The sequence below is a fragment of the Enhydra lutris genome, unplaced genomic scaffold, assembly GCF_002288905.1.
Source record: "Enhydra lutris kenyoni isolate GAN:26980312 unplaced genomic scaffold, ASM228890v2 scaffoldscaffold57, whole genome shotgun sequence".
Taxonomy (NCBI): Eukaryota; Metazoa; Chordata; class Mammalia; order Carnivora; family Mustelidae; genus Enhydra; species Enhydra lutris.
The window spans coordinates 8,937,452-8,959,885 of NW_019154141.1; the positions used below are offsets into that span (position 1 = coordinate 8,937,452).

The 22,434-nt window shown below is 36.3% G+C and overlaps 1 protein-coding gene across 2 annotated transcripts in view; it reads right to left on the minus strand.

Annotated features, from left to right (window-relative positions):
• The window catches only part of LOC111158180 (tetratricopeptide repeat, ankyrin repeat and coiled-coil containing 2), a 364,770-nt gene that overhangs the window by 110,161 nt on the left and 232,175 nt on the right, over nt 1-22,434 (minus strand). For both annotated transcript variants that reach the window (XM_022520087.1, XM_022520086.1), the window contains exons 7-8: nt 15,638-15,901; nt 2,352-2,477 (exon numbers count right to left, since the gene is read on the minus strand). In XM_022520087.1, the coding sequence (XP_022375795.1) occupies nt 2,352-2,477; nt 15,638-15,901 (390 nt within the window). The remainder of the gene's footprint in view (nt 1-2,351; nt 2,478-15,637; nt 15,902-22,434) is intronic.

Below are 22,434 nucleotides of genomic sequence, written 5' to 3' on the forward strand. Positions count from 1 at the left end.
TAAGAGAACCCAACCCTTTGAGAAGGGTTCTCAACAATATACAGTTGCAATCTGTCAACAGATGTTATTTTCTACTTTTAGGCATACCTTGTTTTCTTGTTTCACACGCAGATAATTCCTTTTTTTTTTTTTTTTTAAACAATTTGAAGGTCTGTCGCAACCCTGCATTGAGCAAATCTACTAGTGCCATTTTCCAAGAGCATTTGCTTATTCTTTGTCTCTGTGTTCCATTTTGGGAATGTGTGCACTATTTCAAACTTTTTCATCATTATTATATTTGTTATGGTGATCTGTGATCAGTGATTATGACTCACTGAAAGCTCAGATGATGTTGCCATTTTTTAAGTAATAAAATATTTTAGAGATTTTTTTAAAAAAAATTATTTGAGAGAGAGTGAGAGCATGAGCAGGAGAAGGCGCAGAGGGAGAGGGAGAGGCAGACTCCCTTTTGAGCACAGAGTCCAACGTGGGGCTCGATCCCAGGACCCTGGGATTATGACCTGAGCCGAAGGCAGATGCTTAACTAACTGAGCCACCCAGGGGCCCCTAAGTAATAAAGTATTTTAAAATTAACGCATGCACTTTTTTTTTTTAGACAATACTTTTATATACTTAATAAACTATAATATAGTGTAAAGATAACTTTTATAGGTAAAAATCCATTTGACTTGCTTTATTGTGATATTTACTTTAAAACTGCAGTGGTTTGAAACCGAATCTGCAAGATCTCTGAAGTATGCCTGTAGTATGAAATCCATCATTCAATGACGAGCAGAGCACAAAATAGGATAAACAGTGTATGTCTTCCAGCCATGAAATACAAGGTGATGTCAATGCAGCAGATTTTTAGCCAAATCTGAAGGTCTATACAGATCAATAGCTGTATCCAATCTTTTTTTTTTTTATTTGAATTCAAGTTAATGTACAGTGTACAATTTAGTGATTCAACACTTACACATAACACCTGGTGCTCATCAAGACAAGTGCACTCTTTAATCCTCATCCCCAATTTAACCCACCCTGCCCATCCCCTCTGGTGACCATCAGTTCATTCTCTACAGGTAAGAGTCTGTTTCTTGGTTTGCCTCTCTCTTTTTTCCCCCTATGATCATTCCTTTGGTTTCTTAAATTCCACATATGAGTGAAATCAGGTATCCAAACTTCTTTATTATGGCTATGCATACTGGTTTTGGCACAAATCACTTATTCAGTCTTTTGATTAGATTTATTCAGGCTTTGGATATAACCAATCAGCACTAAGTACTGCTAAATAGAATTCCACTTCAGAGGCTGGAAAAACACAACTGTATACACTAAGCAACTAGCACGTGGCTTGGCTGAAGAAATGGTGAGGAGAATGTATAGGACTGGGAACTAAAACTGACAGGCATCAACTCACTATAGTTGATGGGAGGTTTGGTAACTGCAGCAATACACCCAATTATTTTATGCTCCTAGTTGCCCGGTCATCACTGGTAAACTGTCAGTACCATGACTTCCAGAATGGACAGCAGGCATGAATATAACCCTTCCTGTGTGAGTTACGCATGTTGGCCTATACAGATTAGCACTGGACAAGCGGTGAGGAGGAGAGCAGAGGAAAGTTGAAAATAATCTAGGAGATATAATTAAAAAAAAGGCACCTGGGATATTAGAACTCTGGATTATGACATACTAGAGAAAGCAGACCACTCTCTGTTAAGGTGATCAGAAATGTTCTGGTTCATTTTGAACAAGCTAGAAGCACAAGCAGTGATACCACCAACAGGTCTCTCAGCTAGACTATCTTTGGAAAGGATCAACAAAATGAAAAAAGTCTTTGAAAAGACTGGATTCCTGATTGTAGAAACGAGCAGTATGCATAAAAAATGTAAAGAAACTGTTGCCTGAGTGGGAAAAGGATAAGTGGTTTAAATGTTGCCAGGGGAGAATTAGAAGCACTGTGCAAAACTCCAAGTAAATAAACTTATTGTATGTCACTGGAAATGGCCACTAGGATGAAAACAAAATGAATTCTCCAAGAAACATGTGACCATTAGCACCAAGCTCACCAGGGGCACTAGGGCTGAAGTGAATCAACACCCACTTCTGAAATCTAGGTTGTTTCCTCCATCACCACCTTTACTCTTATTTCCTTGGAGAATTTCAAGGGTAATGTTTCCAACTATTCAAAATTACAAAGTCTATGATGAGTATAACGTATTGGTGTTTATCTTGCTCTTCTACGGTGACATGCTCATTTCTTAAGCGAGGCTTCAGTAACAGTGGAAATAGGAAACAAGCGTTTTGCCTACTGCCCATGTCCACTTTTGCCTGGGCATCACCAGGCAAAACCCTTCTGTAGTTCTAACCTCTTAAATCCTGTTGTGTGCGAGCACCGCCCATGCTCTGTCTCGGCATTCGAAGAGAAGTTCTCAAAGGCGTATGTCTCTGCTCATCCAGGTAAGCAAGGTCCTCCAAGTGGGCAGAGCTTGTGGCTGACAAGACAGAAAAGTTTAGTCAGAATATGTAAGTTCAGAACACTTTCAGTTAGTCTCTATCTCCCAAACTTGGGAATCAGAGCTTATTCCAGCATATACATTTACCAAGAGTTTGCAGAACTCATGGTCCTCGTCAGTGTCCCGAACACGTGCGGAGAGAAAATGTCAAGAGTTGTCTTCAGCTCCTTCATCACTATCCACTGCCTGAGGTTATGAAGAGTACTAGCAACAAGCTGGCAAACACACTTGTACCTGACAACAAAAATTATTAGTTTTTGCTTCTTTGGAGTCACAACTACCACTTGCAGAACAAGGCATAAACATCATCAGTGGAGATCCATGTTCCAAATATATTGAGCTATAAGAAAAACATGAAGCTCTGTTTCCGACATTTTCCCTTCATGCTAAAGAATGAAATATGAAAACATTCTGAAAACAATTTTCATGTGTGTGTATCTTTTGGAAAGATGGGCACTAGGACAACAGATAGAGAACTGCTAAAGAGCCTTTAGGGAACTGCCAATGTCCATGAATTCCAAGAAACACTTAGTTGCCCTCCAAACACAGTCAGGTAATAAGGCCCCCCATTGCATGTATAAACCCTTTAACCCAGCCACAGGAGAGAGAAGGAAAATGCATGGGTATTGGCAAGGCTATATAATGAGAGCTGTTGGGAACATTCACAATGAACCAAAAAGTGAGGAAACTAAGGATCAGCACTAAAGACAAAACAGTTTTTAAAAACAACACGCCCAAACTTCTGTCAGAATACAATCATTTAGAGCTTATAAATTATTAATTAAACTGTTGGTTCAGTTTGTTGCTAATTATGTACGATTCTGTGCCGGGGGTTATTCAGTTCTTTGATGGCAATTATTTACCAAGAGTTTATTGTGTGCCAGGCCCTGTTCTTGAGGCCCTCCCTGGCATGGCTGCCAGTTTACCTCTGGTGACTGTTTTGAGTGGATGAGAGGAAGCAAAATGAGATCACTCTTGGCTACAGAGCTGTAATGAAGTACTGTCCGTATCCCCAGTTGAGGTAAGACACAAACAACAATCTAAGGTGGATTGTGACTAAGTGGCACAAAGAAAGTCACAAAGTGCTCTCTGAGCTGAAACGGGGGGGGCAGGGAAGACAGAGAAAAACAGAACAGAAGTAGAGAAAGACAGAAAAGAACAAGAGAGAACATGTTCAAGAGATATATATTCCCTTCGTCCTTCAACTACTGCAATAACCTCAGTCACTTGGGTCTGCTAGAAACCTAGACAAAAGGAACTTCTCCAAATTTATAGATATAGTTTCTATGGGGAAATAAAAGTCTCTGAAAGCTCGTCTTGGGAAGTAAACCAAGAAAAGGAAGACAAATGTCACATTACACATCAGTGGGAGAGAGTCTCAGAGGAGTAGGAGATAATCTTGATCTCCGCATTCTGAAATTAAAACGATGCAGAAGAGATTACTATTTAATCTTTTATTTAAAAACACTGGAGATATGACTCTTACATCATTCCCACTGGGAGAGTAACAGAGGAACAAGAGATGATCTTGATCTTTGCATTCGGAAACTAAAACTATCCAGAAAAAATAACTACAGAATTTTTCATTTAAAAACACTGGGGACAATGACTTACACTATTCCCACTGGTACTCTAATGTGGTTCCATGAATTAGTTCTTTCTTATGTTTATTAGTCTTTCCTGCTTTAATCTAAGTCTGTTTTCCTTTGTATGGTTCTTTGTCTATATGGGTGTAGCTACCCAAAAAAAAAAAAAAAAAAAAAGAGAAAGAAGAAGAAGAAGAAGAAAGGGAGAGGGGAAAAAAAGAGCCCTCAGAATTCCCATTTCCACAGAGCCCTTGTAGGAACAGAGAAATATTAGCATAGGCTGAGCAGGGCCCCTTACACAGAGATCAGAGTTTCAGCTTTGTAGGGCCTTTCCTCCAAGTTTCTATGGGTTAATAACCCCAGCCTCTTCTTGTGCCCACAGGCTCAGAGATGCTAGCTGTTTCCTGCAGTTGCTAAGTCCATGATACCTCGTGTTTCCTTTTTACCTTTTCAGTTCATTTAAACATAGTCAACCATTTTTTACATACCAAATTTTCTGGTAAAATATGGTTTCTGTATCCTGGCTAGCTCCTGACCCATACACCACAGAATGTAGTGGAGCAACAATCTTTTCATATATGTGATGTTGGTAATAAAGCCATACCACAGAATAAAGATGTGGAAGGAATCTTAATAGTCATCTAGTCCAGAGGTCAGCACACTCAGGACTGTAGATGAAATCTGGCCTGCTGCCCACTTTTGCAAATAAAGTTTTACTGAAACACAGCCTTGCCTGTTCCTTAAGTATTCATTTACAACAGAGTTGCAAGAGAGGCCATATTGGCCTGCAAAGCCTAAAATACTTACTAGCTGGCCTTTTAATAGAATGTCTGTTGATCCCAAACCAGTCAAATCGCTTCATTTTACAGATTAGTACTGGAGAGTGACTTGTCTACAGTGAATCACTCTTTCATGGTAGAGCTAGGCCTCAAAACCAGCTTTCTGGTCATCAGTCCAGTGAGCGCTCTCTGCATTGTGCCCCTTCCCGCCCCCCCCCCCTTTAAAGCTTAAACAGATTTAATTCTTCCTTAAAAGGCTTATTATTATTTTTTTTAATCCCTTCTTCATCTTTGTCACTTCCCCTCAACTCCTAGTTTTTTATGGCTTCAAAGAGCAGTAATAATCAAATCTGGGCAACAGAGACCTTAGAATGCAAGTGAAGGTGCTGGTATAGCCTGGACTAATAATCTTCACCCTTCAAATATTTTTTTCACAGTAAGAAACAAGAGAACAAAAGCCCCCAAATTTGTTATTTTTTTTAATACAAAAAATAAAGATAAGGTACTTTCTTTTTTTTTAAAGATTTTATTTATTTGTCAGAGAGAGAGAAAGAGAGAGAGAGATCACAAGTAGGCCAAGAGGCAGGCAGAAGCAGAGGGAGAAGCAGGCTCCCTGCCGAGCAAGGAGCCCGATGTGGGACTCAATCCCCGGACGCTGGGATCATGACCTGAGACGAAGGCAGCCGCTTAACCAACTGAGCCACCCAGGCGTCCCAAGATAAGGTACTTTCTAAAGCTGATAAACTGAAGAGTAATATGAAAAGAGTATCAATGACAATGAGAATCTTTTACTCACATTAAAATAAAACTCAAATGGAAACTTTAACCACTGGGTGAGTGCTTAGTTTCGGGTTACCATTATGGCAATATTAATGGCACATTATGTAATTTTAAAGCAACGTTGTCTTGTTAAAATGTCAACGCACTAAAATGGTTTGGTAAGTTTTAATAAAAAGAGAACGTGTATTTCTTTAACAGTAGGTGGAATGATATAGCAACAACATGGAGTGGCGCAAAAAGCTGTGTTAAGGAAAAAAGGGCCCTTTTTCCTAAATTATTTTTCTGTATTATACTCATCTATAAATCTTTTAGGGATTTATAGATGAGTGAGATCTGTACTTTGAGTAGAGATCTGAATAACAGATAATCCATTTTAATTTCTCTTTACTGAAAAGACCTTCTGGCAGGTACTACCAGCCCCAGCCTCAGTTTCACAGCGTCAGTTTCCTATTCCAAAAGAGCTGCTGGCAGCATTTGTTAAATCGAAACGTTTAGTGTAAACTTAACAAGCTTTGCTAAACAAATCTTTACCATCTTAATTCCTTGGAAAATGGACATCAGTTGTTTTATTGTTTTACTTCACAAAACCAAGAAATGTTGTAAAGATATTTTGGAACGAGCACATGTCTCAGTTTCAGTCAGATGACATTAGGAGAAAAAGGCAAATACCGTAATTATCGAGCTGAATGAATGGTTCATTCCTCTACAAATCCAAATACTCATAGGCAACCAGTGAACTAAGGAAGAACAGTGACCTTTGGTGTCAAGTGCAAGAGCTCTGAATGAAGCCTGATTCAGGGCACAGACAGACCTCAAATCAGCCGGTGGGGAACTACTGTTTTAATCTGGATTGCAAATAAATTATGTTTAGCGCTACTTAAGTCTACTAAAATATTTGTTCTTTTTCTTATTTTAGCAACCAGTGTCTTCTTTTTGTTGATCTCTGAATCTATCACAGCTTTATCAAATAATCCAACATGTTTTTTTCACTGCCCGTATCCCTTATTAAATCACTGTTCTCCTTAGTCTTACTTTGCTTCTCACTGCCTCATCATTTTCAAAATTCTTGAACATTATTTAAAGGAATATGAGACAAATATTGGAAAGATGAGCCAGGAGACCTGAAATTCTGTTAGCTGTGGCCCTTTGTTCCACTAGCTGTATAGGTGTACTCTCCCTCATGATCACTTGAACGTCTTCCATTTGTAAGCCACTTTCGGAGAAGTCTGTTTAGTTTGTCAAACATCTCACTGTCAAATTTGCTCAAGTTACATTTTCTCTGCTTCCCTGACTGATCCTCCAGTCAAAATTAATTGCTTCTCCCCTTTAGCAACCACATACATATATTAATTAAATCTGTGTTATGCAGCCACTTGCATAACATTGCTGCCTTCCCTTGTTATAGTAGGTTCTGGAAGGCAAGAAAGCGATGTCTGATTCATCTTTGATAACCCTGTCCCCTCAGAGTAAATCAAAGTACTCTGCACCTTATGCTTAATACAGAACTGAATTCCAGCCAGTCCTACCTAGATTTAGATATATGTCTGGCTCTAGCTTCATCCTCCTCATCGCTCTGTTTAATGCTTACCAGACATCACTATGATAATACACTCGGCTCCAATGATGTTTATATAAACTTCCTTCAAGTACCACTGAAGTACTTGTCTTGAAGTCCCTCTTCTACTTTTTTCTATAGCAGATAACACTTTCTTTCATACTATATAAATTACCTATTACATTTATTTTATTTTCTTGGCTAGAATGTAAACTTCATCGGGTGGGGCAGGGATTTCTGTTTTGTTTACTGATGTTTCTCAAATGTTTTGAACAGCGCCTGCTATATATACAGTACATATTCGGTAAACACTTGTCTAATAACTGAATAATTGTATTTGACATACACTCTGTGTTCTGGCCACATTTAAATGATCAATGAATGACAAATTAGGTTTTGTCTTATGGGGTTGTTTTGAAAGCTAAGGATGAAGGAGGCGGCTATAGCAACAATGTCTTGAATATCTTCATCACATACAAACACCAATGGCAGATCTACAGGGACATACATGTTTCCACCTCACAGTGGTACTCTCACTGTGAAACTGTCCTAGCATGTTTTATCTGAGAGAGTTCCATCAAGTTAAATTAATACTATAATATTTAATGAACATTTTTAGCATAGGAGATAATTAGGTAAGTCGGACTGAACGAAAGAAAGAAGAAAAACAAATATACAATTAAAAAATTACATGAAAAGAAAATGCTTTAAAAAGTAAACTTCTATGTAAAATCTCTCTAAGTAAAATCTATGTCATTAAAAATCCTTGTTTTCAGAGAAGGAAGAGGGAAGTGGAAAAAGGGAGCATCTATGTATTTTTTGAGATCTCATAGGATTGAACAGCTAATTCATTTATAGAACATTTAACCGACATACTTTTTGAAGTCAAAATAACTTAACAAATAAGTGGGCAGAAAAAAATCCAGCAGACAGCATTTGGTACAAAACATTCCAGAGGCAACTCTATATTGAGTATGAAACCAGTCTGAATTGTTTCTTCTTATATCAGTTGTCACTAGTACTAACAGATTTTAGTAGCACGACTGTCATTCTGGCTGACCTGAGCTGGGAGCTTGGAATGACATTATGTTTGCTACAGTCTGGGCAAGAAGCCACTGTGCTGTCCTTATACCCTTGATTCATAAAGTCAACATTCTGACTGCTGAAAAGCCCGTATTTTCTTCTTCATAAGATCCTCATTACAGCTTCTGATTGGATTCACCTAAATCCCCCAAGATTCCCATTTTGCATTTACCTGATTCTTAAGATCTTTTTCTTAGGAAAATGTGCAGCTCCAAACGTTAGCAAGTAGATGGTGAGAGTTTGTATTTTCACTGACTTTCACTGCTTATATGTTTCCTTGACAGACTCCTCATTTTCACACAAAGCAATGAGGACAGCTGCTGTAAGTGACTACTCCTGCTGTCCACATCCCTCCAATTCCCAGCCAATCTCATTTTAAGAGATCACAGACATCCTACTCTCCAATAATTTCTGCCATGCAACCGCAAGTCCACAAATTCTCTAATTCCTTTCAGCACAACAGGCTTAAAAAATAAACATGCAGTAGTGATTTACATTTTGAAAACAATAAAAGACAGTAGTTTCAATTTTCTGTATCTTAGAATTTTAATTTAAAGGTAGAGTCTATACATCTGAATTTATATTCAGAAAACCAAACTACTCTAGGAAAAACTCAAGCCTTGAAAGTAGAGATTGCCAAAACTCAGCTTTAATCACTTTGTCATTCAAGTTAAAAGTTTTTATTTTCAGTAAATAGCACTACCTTCATATATGGTATATTGTGGAGCTTTTAAATGATACATGTAAGTATAGACTTCACTTGTTTGAATCTTTATGTTTCTAAAAGTATACAGCTTTTGGACCAAACTAATGGATCAATATATTTATACTTAGAATAATCAGACTTCTATTTTAATAGTTGATAATGAGTACATGGTTGTTGTTTTTTCTTTCTTTCTTTCTTTTTTTTTTTTTTACAGATTTTATTTACTTATTTGACAGAAAGAGAGAACACAAGCAGGGGGAGGAGCAGTCTCCCCGCTGAGCAGGGGGCCTGACGTGGGACTCAATCCCAGACCCTGGGATCATGACCTGAGCCAAAGGCAGATGCTTAACAGACTGAGCTACCCAGGTGCCCCAGTACATGGTTGTTTTAAAAATTTCCTTACATATATATTTTCCATGTATGTTGCAGGTGAGTTCAAAGCTCAGAAAAAAATCTTTTTTAAATCACCATAAACATCTGAATATGTACTGACCCTATTTCTAAGTAAAGTGTTACAAAAGTGTCCTTCCCATTCTTTTTAAAATCAAGGGTTATATGGAATAATAAAGTTAATTTTATTCTTTAGAATTCAATGCAGCAAATTAATTTAAATAATTCCTTGACAATTTCCTGGTCCTGACAGAAGATGTGGCCCCATAAAGAGGCCCGCGAGCTCAAGCAAAGAAGGTGACTCTCTTCCCCAAGTAGGAAAAAGTCTATAACATAGCAAGGACCATTTAAACAATTATTCCCCCAGATTTTCTGAAGTGATGTGAATGGTACTTTCACATCATTATTCAATGTTATTTCATCTCTAAAGTAATTATGTTATTCATACTGAAATAAAGTTTTAAAAAGAAGGCAAATTCAAGAGCTGGATTTGAACAAGGCCTTTTATAACTGGGATTATTTTTTCCCTCAACTGTTCATATGCTTAGAATAATTTAATAAGTATAAATAAATATCTCATATTTGAAATCCTCAGTTACTCCTGTTCACCAAGGAGATTTGAGTATTTGATCTTCCCACACTTTGGGGAACCACTCATATGTGCACATTAGAAAGTAAAGGAAAATAAGTATATCTAGAGCTATATTGAGCACTGACCCTCCACAGCTAAGAAATTGTTTTAAAAAATGATTTAGATACCTAATCATTTTAACTATCAGAGGTTGTGGTCTTGCCAAACATTTATAAAACATTATACAGTTAGCAGGATAATTCCCTGTAAAAGTAAATTTATTTCTCTACATTCTGGAAACATTTTCAACCTATAACCTATTAAATTTTGAAGATAACGGAGTCCTCTGGTTTATAGTTCACTTTCCTGCCTCTTTGTGAGGATACTGAAACCATGGTTTCCAGATACAGAAAACAATCCAATACAAACTATTCCCTGACCTATGACTTGCACTGTAGGCAACACTAGATTTGTTTGTATTACATTCAACAATGACAAAAAATAATTTTCTGATTAAGTATGCTCATACTACAATACATTCAATTTGTACTACTCAGAGAGTATAAAATCCTATTCTCCAAGACAGATCTGTCTGGCTTCTTTTTTTCTCTTCCTTTTTAAACTTTTAAAAAAAAAATATTTTATTTGTTTATTTGAGAGGAGAGAAAGAGCAAGGGAGCACACAAGTTGGGGGAGCAAGGGGGAGAGGGAGAAGCCGACTCCCCACTGAGCAGTGACCCTGGGATCATGACCTCAGCCAAAGGCAGACGCTTAACCAAGCCACCCAGGAACCCCCTGATCTATCTGGCTTCTGATGGTACATTTACCTTTTACCCTTTTTTTTTGAGCAAACATGATCAGTACTACTTAAGAATCTGAAAATCTGTGCTAGTCAGAAAGGCTCTAATTATGGTATGAACATTGTGATAAATGGAAAAATAATCAACAGTTACGGTCTATGGGCATAGCAAAACAGGCTAATGTTATCCCTTTTATTTTTTTGAACATGGGGGAGCGGTAGGAGAAGGAAAAGAAGAGGGTAGAAAGAATTTAAGTGAGTACAGAAAATATTTTCCAATACTTGAACTTAAAACAAATAAATTCCAATAACAAAGAAAAATCATTATTTTGTGGTATTTGATATAAACAGTGTACTTTCTGTTAAAAAGATAAAAAATGACACCAAAAGCATGATCCACAAAAAGAAAAATTTGATAAACTGATGTGATCAAAATGTTTGTGCTTCAAAATACATTAATGAAAAAATGAAAAGATAAGCAACAGACTTGGAGAAAATATTTTGCAAACCCGTCGTTTGATAAAGCATTGTATCCAGCATATACAACAAATGCTTACAACTCAGTAAGACAAACAATCCAACAAGAAAATGTGCAAAGGGTTTGAAAAGATATTTTACCAAAGAAAATATATGAATAACTAATGAGCACACAAAATAAGCTCAATACCATCAGTCATTAAGAAAATACAAATTAAAAATATAACAAGATAGTACTTCACACCCACCCAAGTAATGAGAGTAAGAGATAAGACAGTAACAAATGGTAGAGAGAATGTGGAGAAAGAGGAATCCACACATACCTTATGGGTGGGAATGTAAAATGGTACAGCTACTTTAGAAAACATTTTGGCAATTTCTTAAAAAGTTAAACATAAATTTACCCTATGATACAGCATTTCCACCCCTAGGTATCTATCCAAGAGAAATGAAACCATATGTCCATCCGAAGACTTGCATATGAATGTTCATAGTAGCACTATTCAAAATAGCCAAAAACTGGAAAAAACCTAAATGCCTGTCAACTGGTGAATCGATAAAATGTGGTACAGGCACACGAAGGAATACTATTTGCAATAAGAAGGAACAAACTTTTGATACATGCTATATCATAGATGAACCTCAAAAACATGATGCTAAGAAGCCAGACACAAGAGACCACAGACTACATTTATACAAAATGTCCAGAAAAGTTAAGTCTACAGAGATAGAAAACAGATTAGTGGCTGCCTGGGGCAGGGGAAGGGAATAAAATTAATATTAAATAGACGTGAGGACCATTTCATCACAACATATTATTGGGATGATGAAATGTTCTAAAATTGATTTATGGTAAAGGTTGTATAACTTAGTAAATATGCTATAAATTACTAAATTGGGTAGATTATTCAAAATGGGTAAATTTTATGATATGTAAAACATAACTCAAAATAATTGTTTTTTAAAAAAGGATAAATCCACATAGAGACTGCTGCTTCAGGAGTTTATCTAGGGTAACACTGAACTAAGGTGGCAATTAAAATCATTTCTGGCCAGTTTGGGTACTGATCCTAGGTTTATGGTCTGAACACGTGGAACACTTTAAGTAAATTATCCATTTGTTGAAGTTACTAGGTTATTTTATACACACACACACGTATATATTCATTCATTCATTTGTTTATTCTGAGAGAGAGGGGTGGGGGGCAGAGGAAGAGAGAATCCCAAGTAGACGCCACCCCCAATGCAGAGCCAGACAAGAGGATTGATCTCAGCATCCTGAGATCATGACCTGAACCAAAATCAACAGTCTGACACTTAACAGCCTGAGCCACCCAGGCGCCCCCTAGGTGATTTTTAATCAACACTAAAAATAGGTATTTCTTCAAAGATCTAGTTATGTCACCAAGAACCACTATTTCTAAACCAAAGGGAAAATTCTTCTAGAAAGACAGAAGCCTAAATACTTTATACATTTTTTTTAATTGAGATATGGCTTATATATGTTAACTATATAAATCTTAAGTGCATAGCTCAATAAATGATTATATGTGTACACACCCATGCAACCACCATTCAATCAAGATATAGAAGGCTCCCTTGACATTCCCACCAAAGGTACCCACTATCTTAGTTCTATCACCATAGAAATGACATAGTTTTGTCTATTTTTCTACACTTCATATAAATATACATATTTCATATAATATGCCCTCTCCATGATGTTATCTTGGCTACAACATTCTTTTTCATTGTTGTATAAAATTTATTAAACCAGTCTACTGTTGACAGACATTTGGATGATTTCAGCTTTTGGGTATTATGAATAAAATAGATATGAACATTCTTACATTTATTTATATTTATTTTAGTTATTTTTTGGTGAATATAAAGACTTTTTTTTCCCAGTAGGCTCCATGCCCAACATGGGGCCTGACCCTGAGACCAAAAGTCATGTGCTCTACCAGCTGAGCCAGCCAGGCACCTGGGGATTTATTTTTGATGGCCATTCTATGCAGGAGTGGAACTGATAGGTTTTAGGTAACATGCATAAACAGCTTTAGACACCTTTAATAGACCTTGCCAAGCACCTTTACAAAGTGCTAGTTCCAGTTTATTATTACACTCCCATTAGCAATGTATGACAATTTCAACTGCATCACATCCACACTAACACGTGGTATTGTCATTCCTTTTAATTTTGTGGGTATGCCCACAGTCATATCTCACTGCCAGGAAGTAGGAAGGATCTGATATCTTACTCTACTTCTAACAAATTGGGATGGTGGAAGACATCAGACATCTAGGTCAGAGATGAAAGACCTTTCATTACTCAGAAGAAAAGCAAAAGCCAGAGTATCAACACTGGAGTTGCTCTCTGAGGTGGAATTCCCACGGGCAACACCAAGAGCTGGGTGACACCAGCACATGCAGATGGGTGTGCTGTGAGAAGAGGTGCACTGTGCCTATGAATTAATTTGTGTTTTCTAGGAATTTGTAAGTGGAATCCTATATTATATTCTCCTTTTTGTCTGACTTCTTTCACTCATTGTAACCGTTCTGAAACTTGTATGCATTGCTGCAGTATCAATAGTTCATTTCTTTTTACTGCTAGGTAGTACCCATCGTAAGGATATGCTCTAATTTGTTTATCCATTCAACTGCTGGGGGCCATCCGGGATGTTCACAATTTTTGGCTATTAACAAATAAAGGTGTATACCTTTGTAAGAACGTATGTTTCCATTTCTCCCTCTGTAAATCCTACTGATTTTTTGACCTCACATGTCTCTTACATATATTATAATCATATATAGGTATATATTATGTATTACATATATAATCTGGATATTATATGTATAACATATATACTTTAAAGACTCATAAGTAATAGTAACCTTTGGAGAGGGGTACTAGATGGAGAGAGGAGTGGCTTTTTCTCTTGTATTTTTTGTTCCAATTTGAACTTTTGTTTGATTTATATATATATTATGTAACACATAATATATTGAATATAGATATTTGTTCTTAAGAAGGGCAAAGTCGTGCTCGCTTCGGCAGCACATATACTAAGAAGGGCAAAGTACTTTATAATCTCTCCAGTAAACTAAAAAGAGGACAAGAGAAGCTTATACTTTTGACTCCTACCAAGTGCTCAGTGCCCTTCTCTAATAGCAGAGCTGGAATTTTCTTATAAATCGCTGCAGCTTGGTTAAGAAGGTGGGATGTACCATTAAGACTGGTAGCTATACTTCTTCAATGTTATGCAGGCAAGGACTTAAACGTTTCTTTTCTGGAAAGACTGAATTTGCTTAGCACTGTTTAAGTTACAGCATTCTAGGATTCTAATATGACGTCATTAGTAGGGATCAATATATTCCAAACAACCTAAGAGAGAAAAGTTTCTGTCACTATTTAAAGTGAATAATCTTGAAAAATTAATATTAAAATCCCTACAGTTACCACATAATCACATGTGATGACTGAGGTTGATGTTCTCCCAGACAATGGAACAAAGAGCAATGTTTTAGAAAAGGTACAAAAAGGCAAGAAGCATCACATTATTATCTGTATAACATAAATCGTTACATCTGGGAAAAAAGAGTTCCCAACTACAGTAAGTGTTTTATTACCTTGTGTCAGAGAGACAAACCTTTCAGGCATTCATCAGGCGAGTAAGAAAGATAAACATAACTATGATATTATAGTAGGGACAAAATCTAGATGATGTTGCATTTTGAAAATTCCAGAACGCCCAACTATTCTGCAAAAGCTCCTGGTCTGAATTATTAAGTAGCAACTTAGCTGTATAAAAATATCCTTTGACATCAATTCTGAACAGCTGCTAAAGGATAATGGCTCCATACTTCCTTTATGAGTTTATGACTAAGACTGCTAGGAGTGTTTGAGTTATTCTTTCGCAATGTAGGTACCTGGTGATTTTCCTATGATAGGATGACCGGGGTATTGTGAAAATACTGAGCTCTGCCTTAAGTGCCTGTCACTCCCTCAAACTATGGATGACGATTTCTGATAACACAACTTCTACTGAAATACACATTAATTTTAAAGTGTTTTTTAACACTATTGTTTTTAAAAACCTCAAACTGAAATCTTTTCAAAGACTTCGGATGTGAAAACAATACAGTTAGAAATTCAATAATAAACTTTATTGGTTTTACTTCTGATTTTATGCATGCTGTTATATACTATGAGAGCAGAACTAAATAACCACTTGAATATGATGATATTCATATTCAAAGCCAGGTTCAAAAAGATATACACGTGCATATTACCCAAACACAAAAGAATAGCTTAGTCAAAGAAGATGAATGGAAAATTCTGTTAAAGCAGAATTTGCTTCCATTCCAGTATACACGCCGGTAAAATGGTCAATTAAAAAAAAAAAATCTTACCTGCTACTGAATTTGGCCGTGGCATAAGATACAGAGGAATAGACTGTACGGACTGTGATAAAACTGTTTCCAAATTCCTCTCTGGGATCTTATTCAGACTATAGGTAGAAGCCGTCATGTTTTCATCTACTCGATACAAACAGGAATCCATGCTGGATTTTTGAGACTGCCAAGGTTTTAGGTTTCCTCCAGATCCTAATTCTTTACTGCTTTCCCCAACATATTTCGTGCGTTCTACATTTTCAGAATAGCTTGTCAACGTAGCTGAAAAAGAGAGTAGAACAAGTTTAAAAAAACCCTCACAAACTTAGAGATTAAGCTGTTTACTACTATGCAAATTCATGACTAGCTATTAAGAGTAGTAATGATATTATTTTTTTTTTAGTAATGATATTATTTTTAAGAAGTTACAGATGATCGTTTCATCTCCACCATGAACTTTAAATAATTGAAAGCAAAATATAATTCTTACATATTTTCTCTCACATCTGTTATGTATTTACTTTAACAACTCTATTTAAATGGAACTAAACACATTCATACATCAGTGCTTAAAGATCTACAACTAGAACCTATCAATGCTAAAAATTTCAGAATTTCATCAAAAAGGGAATTAATATAATTTTCATGGATTGCTGGAGAGTCCTCCAAATCTCAAAAAGATCTTTATGTTCTTTTTATCCCATATTTTCCCTCAGTTAAATTTATTTCCTGTCCCCTTCTGTGTAGTTAAGAATTAGAAAAAAAAAAAAAAACCAAAAAAAACACCACAAAAACCCAAAAAACAAAAACGGTCCTTAAGTAGATACATAGGATATACAGGAAAAATAATGTGTCCAAATTAGGAGGCAGTACAGGGCCTTCTTGTACAGCTACCCTCTGTACCGCTAACCCTAGATGTCCCTGCATGAAATCAAACAAAACCCGAAGATTTTAAAAAATTTTCATCAATGCTAGAAATGCAAGGATTAAAAACATTAAAATCAAGATTATAAAAATCTTAGCAATAATTATAAGAATAAAAGAGGTCATCCCAGAAGAGTTTTTAATAGGTTAGTTCATATTCTCTTCTTACATCTTCAATATACTTGTTGTTAAAAGAAGAGACCTAAATTTATTAGGTAATTTCCATAATCCCTTTTAGTGAGGTTTTCTCTTTGGAAATTTAAATGGAGTTCTGGACTTTGTAGTAGCAGGGGAAAAGATGAGTTACAAAGGAAGACATCCCTGTTGCTTTGAGCCTTTCTGCTCTTTACAAAAATAAGTCCTCCTTGCATCTGAGAATTAAGTACTGCCAACTGGTCTCTGTATCCTCACTGATACTAAGGGAGTCTAGTTCCAAGGCAACATCTACTTGTTGATTGCATCGGAGTGGGCAGTCACCATTAGACTTCAAGATGACAAGGCTCCCTACCCCTACCTACTCTTGACACATCCTCCCCTCTTTTTTTTTTTTTTTTAAAGATTTATTCATTTATTTGAGAGAGAGATAGAGTGTGTGTGTGTGTGCAGGGGGAGGGGCAGAGGACAAGCAGAATCCTCAAGCAGAATCCCTGCTGAGTGCAGAGCCCAACATGGGGCTTGATCCCAAGACCCTGAGATCATGATGTGAGCTGAAATCAAGAGTTGATGCTCAACCAACTGAGCCACTCAGGTGCCCTGACATATCCTTTTTGTATATTGTCCCTATTATCTTTTTTATATATTGCTGGACTCAATGTTGGAATTCTGTTAAGGACTTTTATGTCTATGTTCATGAGAGATACTGGTCTGTAGTTTACTTTTTTTTTTTTTAAAGATTTTATTTAGAGATCACAGAGATCATAGAGATCACAAGCAGGCAGAGAGGCAGGCAGAGAGAGAGAGAGAGGGAAGCAGGCTCCCTGCTGAGCAGAGAGTCCGATGCAGAGCTCAAACCCAGGACCCTGGGACCATGACCTAAGCCAAAGGCAGAGGCTTTAACCCACTGAGCCACCCAGGCGCCCCTGTAGTTTACTTTTTATATAATGTCTTTGTCTGGTCTGATCTTAAGATAATGTTGGCCTCATAAAGTATTCCTTTCACTTCAACTTCCTGGAGCAGTTTCTGTAGAGATGGGAGAAGATATGTGCAAATGACATTACAGACAAAGGGCTGATAACCAAGATCTATAAAGAACTTCTCAAACTCAACACTCAAAAAACAGATAATCACGGCAAAAAATGGGCAGAAGACATGAACAGACACTCCTCTAAAAAAGACATACAAATGGCTAAGAGACACATGAAAAAATGCTCATTATCACTAGCCATCAGAGAAATACAAATCAAAACCACAATGAGATATTACCTTATACCAGTTAGAATGGCAAAAATTAACAAAACAGGAAACAACAAATGTTGGTGAGGATGTAGAGAAAGAGAAACCCTCTTACACCACTGGTGGGAATGCAAACTGGTACAGTCACTATGGAAAATAGTGTGTAGATTCCTCAAGATGTTAAGAATAGAGCTACCCTATGACGCAGCAATTGCACTACTTGGTGTTTAGCCCAAAGATAGAGACACAGGGAAAAGAAGAAGCACATGTACCCCAATGTTCATAGCAGCAATGTCCACAACAGCCAACTGTGGAAGGAGCCGAGATGTCCTTCAACAGATGAATGGATAAAGAAGATGTGGTCCATATACACAATGGAATATTATTCAGCCACTAGAAACGATGAATATCCACCATTTTACATCAACATGGGTGGAACTGGAGGGGATTATGTTAAGTGAAGTAAGTCAAGCAGAGAAAGACAATTATCATATGGTTTTACTCATATATGGAACACAAGCAATAGCACGAGGATAATAGGGGAAGGGAGAGAAATCTAAAGGGGGAGAAATCAGAGAGGGAGATGAACCATGAGAGACTGTGGAGACTGAGAAACAATCTGGGGGTTTCAGAGCAGAGGAGGTTGGGGAAGGGGGTAATGGTGATGGGTAGTGAGGAGAGCATGTGCTGTGACGAGCACTGGGTCCAATTCTAATGAATTGCTGAACTACTACATCAAAAACTAATTATGTACCATACAGTGGCTAACTGAACATAATAAAAAAGAAGAAAAAAAGAAATGGTATTATGTCTTCCTTAAATGTTTGGTAGAATATACCTGTCAAGGCATCTGGACTAAGAGCTTCCCTTGTGGGAGAGTTTTAAATAACAAATTCAATTTATATTTAACAGCTATAAAACTATTCAGGTTATCTTTTTTTTCTCAAATGATCTTTGGTCATGTATTATTTCCAGGAATTTGTTCATCTAAATTGTCAAATTTATTGGCATAAAGTTGTTCATGACATTTACTTATCCTTTTAATGTTTGTGGGGTCTGTAGTGATGTCCCTCTTTTGTTCCTGATATTGGTAATTTTTAATCTTCTTTTTTTCCTGGTTAATATGACTAGCGGTATATCAATATGATTTTCTCTGAGAACAAGCTTTCAGTTTCACTGATTTTCTCTGTTCCTATTTCACTGATGTCTGCTTTTTATTATTTCCTACTTTGGTCTGATTTGAATTTCTTCTTTTTCTTGTTTAAGTAGAAGTTTAGTTCACTAATTAAAAATTTTTCTTTTCTAAAATAGGCATCTAATGTTATAAATTTTCCTCTAAGCACTTCTTTAGCTGCATTCTAAAAATTTTGATGTTTTGTTTTCATTATCATTCAATTAAAAATATTTTAAAATTTCCACTGTGATTTTTTTGACCGTGTTACTTAGAAATGTGTTTAATTTCTAAGCATTTGTGAAATTTCCTGATATTTTTCTATTATTGGTTTCTAGTTTAAACACTGTGGTTAGAGAACAGTTTGTAATGGTTTAGTCCATTTACCTTTATTGAGACCTCTTTTATGAAACAGAATATGGTCTCTTGGTGCATCTTCTGTGTACACCTAAAAAGAATCTAAACTATGCTATTGTTAGGTGGACTGTCCTATAAAAAATAATTAGGTCAAGCTGGTTAATGGAATTGTTTAGGTCTTTTACATGCTAATTGATTTCCTACTTGTTCTTTAAACCACTGAGAGATGAGAGGTAAAAAAATCTCTGTGGATTTCTGCCATTTTGAAGCTTTGTTATTCCACGCATGAATATTCTGGATTGTTATTTCCTATTGACGAAATGATCCATTTATCATTATGAAATGACCTTTCTTGATAGGTTATCACTGTTTATTTTGAAATCTATCTTGATACTCTTTGTTCTGAAACAAGTGAATGAGGGAGAGGATGAGCATACAGTATAGACTCCAGGACCAGCAGGAGCAACAGGGGCTTAATATTCTTTTACCAACCATTTCTAAGTCTTTTTGGGAAACTGCTACTGGTCATCTTGAAGAACTGGATTTGGATCTCTCCTCTCAGAAAAGAACTGAGTATCACAGTATCATGTTCCCAGGTGAGACTAGATGCTAAAAGAGGGTACTAATAATTGATCTATGTAGTATAAGAGTTGAACTGGATTTGCCACTCTAAATGTACTTACTTACCTGCTTCTTGTCTGGCTACATAGACTCTAGCAGTGGTGTAGACTATTCCCATGATTGGAGCTGGGTCCTTGTAATTAACATCCTGCTCCATACTGAAGAAATGGCTATAGTGGCTATTCTTGGTCCTTTGTAATAATCATGGGCAGAAGTCAACCACTGTCTTCTGTACTGCCATATAGCCTTTTATCTGTCTCCAGACTTCCTAGTTGCCATGGAGACATGAGATGCAGTAGGGCTACTGGATTTATGCAATAGTAAGAGTCAGGGAAATAGTATCCTATTAGGGCTAACATACAATGTGAGAAGGGAACTAGCAGTAATATCACCTTGTAATTCCCCCTTCCACAGTTAAGAAATGCATGGTCTCTCTGAAGACTTTCAGTAGAATCAAGCAATCACCTCTGCCAGCTCTGTAATTCCTTTCCTTATAATTGTTTCTCCTCCTTTTCTGCCTCACTTCTCTTTCATTCACTCTTGTTTCCTTCGTTTATACTCCCTTAATATAGTATGAGCACATAACTTTTTTGTCTCAGGCTCTATTTTTCTAAGGAATCTATGCTCAGGAAGTCTTGTTGATGAAAATGTTGAGAACCATGGGATACTCTTATAGCTAATCCAAATATTCAAGTCAGTTTCAGTACACAGTCAAAACTACTCACTTTAATTAAAAATTCCTTTCATATATTCAGACTTTCAGTCATTAATAGTCCAATAGTTCCTAACTTTTTGTTGCTAAATATAATGCTATACCTTTCCCAATGAGGTTATCATGGATTCCACAGCATTATTTTGTAATTTCTAAATGTGTTCAGTGATAGCATATTTATATTATGTATGTACCTGTGTGTTCTTTTATTTTATATATATATATTTTGTGATAATGTTACAACTATTAATTTATCACCAAGTATCTTGCTTGTATTATCTCATTTGAAACTCTATCAATATGTTTAAGGAGAGTTGCATTAACCCATTTTCTAGATGAGAAAGATAATATTCTGAGAGGGTAAGTGATGTTCTTAAGATCAATCAGTTGTTAAGTGATGAATCTGGGATAGTGTGTTCTCTTCCTAATTTCTGAAAATTATCTCATTAATTTAGAATATACTTGAACTTTTTTTTAGTAAAATTTGCTAAATATTCAGTAAAAATTGGAAAATAATATTTCATTTGGTATAAAGATGTAGTGATTCAGCTGGCTTTGTAATTCTTTGCAAGAAACTTAGAGTTCATATAGCTGCTAGGATCAGTATGCTGAATCAAGCCAGAGAAGGAAAACTCTTGTTCCCAGAGAACTTGTCTACATGTAAAGTGTCTGCTATTTAACCCGTAACCTTTTATGTTTTTTTGTGTTGTGTCCAAAAGAAGTTTTTATTTTTAAGTCCCTAATCAGATTTGGCTAAGACCTACCTGTATCTGTGTGGTCTTAGCCTGGTATATATCCCAGAAATATACCCCCTTTCCCCAGATAAACCATGAAAATATTCAGTACACTGGACTACTATACCTTTACAGGTCTGAGAAAGTAGCAATGGAATTCACTATTTTCAGTATTTTAAGTAATTTATAAATAATATATAGCTAGCTAAAACTGGTAGCTAGTTAAAACATCAAACTTCTGCCAACATAGCTAGAATTATATCAAAGGTGACAACAGCAGTTACCTCATTTAAAAGGAAGCTTTGGCAGAAATACATGTTTGATAAATTAAACATGAGAAACTGCTAAATAACAAATAGAGTGATGCTGAAAAATTTTTCAAAACTATGGGATCTACCAACAAAAATTGAAAGCACTGATCAATGGTGGAAAGATTAGAGAAACTGTGAGTTAATTTGTGGTACACAGAGATGGAATTATTCAGTGGCCTAAGGGCCCTACTTTAGTTTTATTTGATGCACAATGGTCTAGGATCTTAGGGGCACAGAAATTTTTGTAAAAATAGACAACTGACACAAAATACTAGAAGTGAAATTCTCTAGGTTTTGTGCATATTTGCTTCACTGATGCTTTTCACTGAACTTGGTGACTTTTGGTTAATTCCCATTCACCTACCGATCCAATAAAATTTTTACTGAGCAACTAATATATAAATAAGATAGGTCCTAAATCCTTAATCATAGAAGGACAATTCTGTGACAAAAGAGGTCATACACAGAAAAATGAATCATAAAATGAAATGCTATTTTTAATAACAACAGGCTAATGTCTGTATATTATCCACCTTTATGGATACATCCTATTTTATTCAACCATTCCTCTATGGTGAGACCTCATACAATTT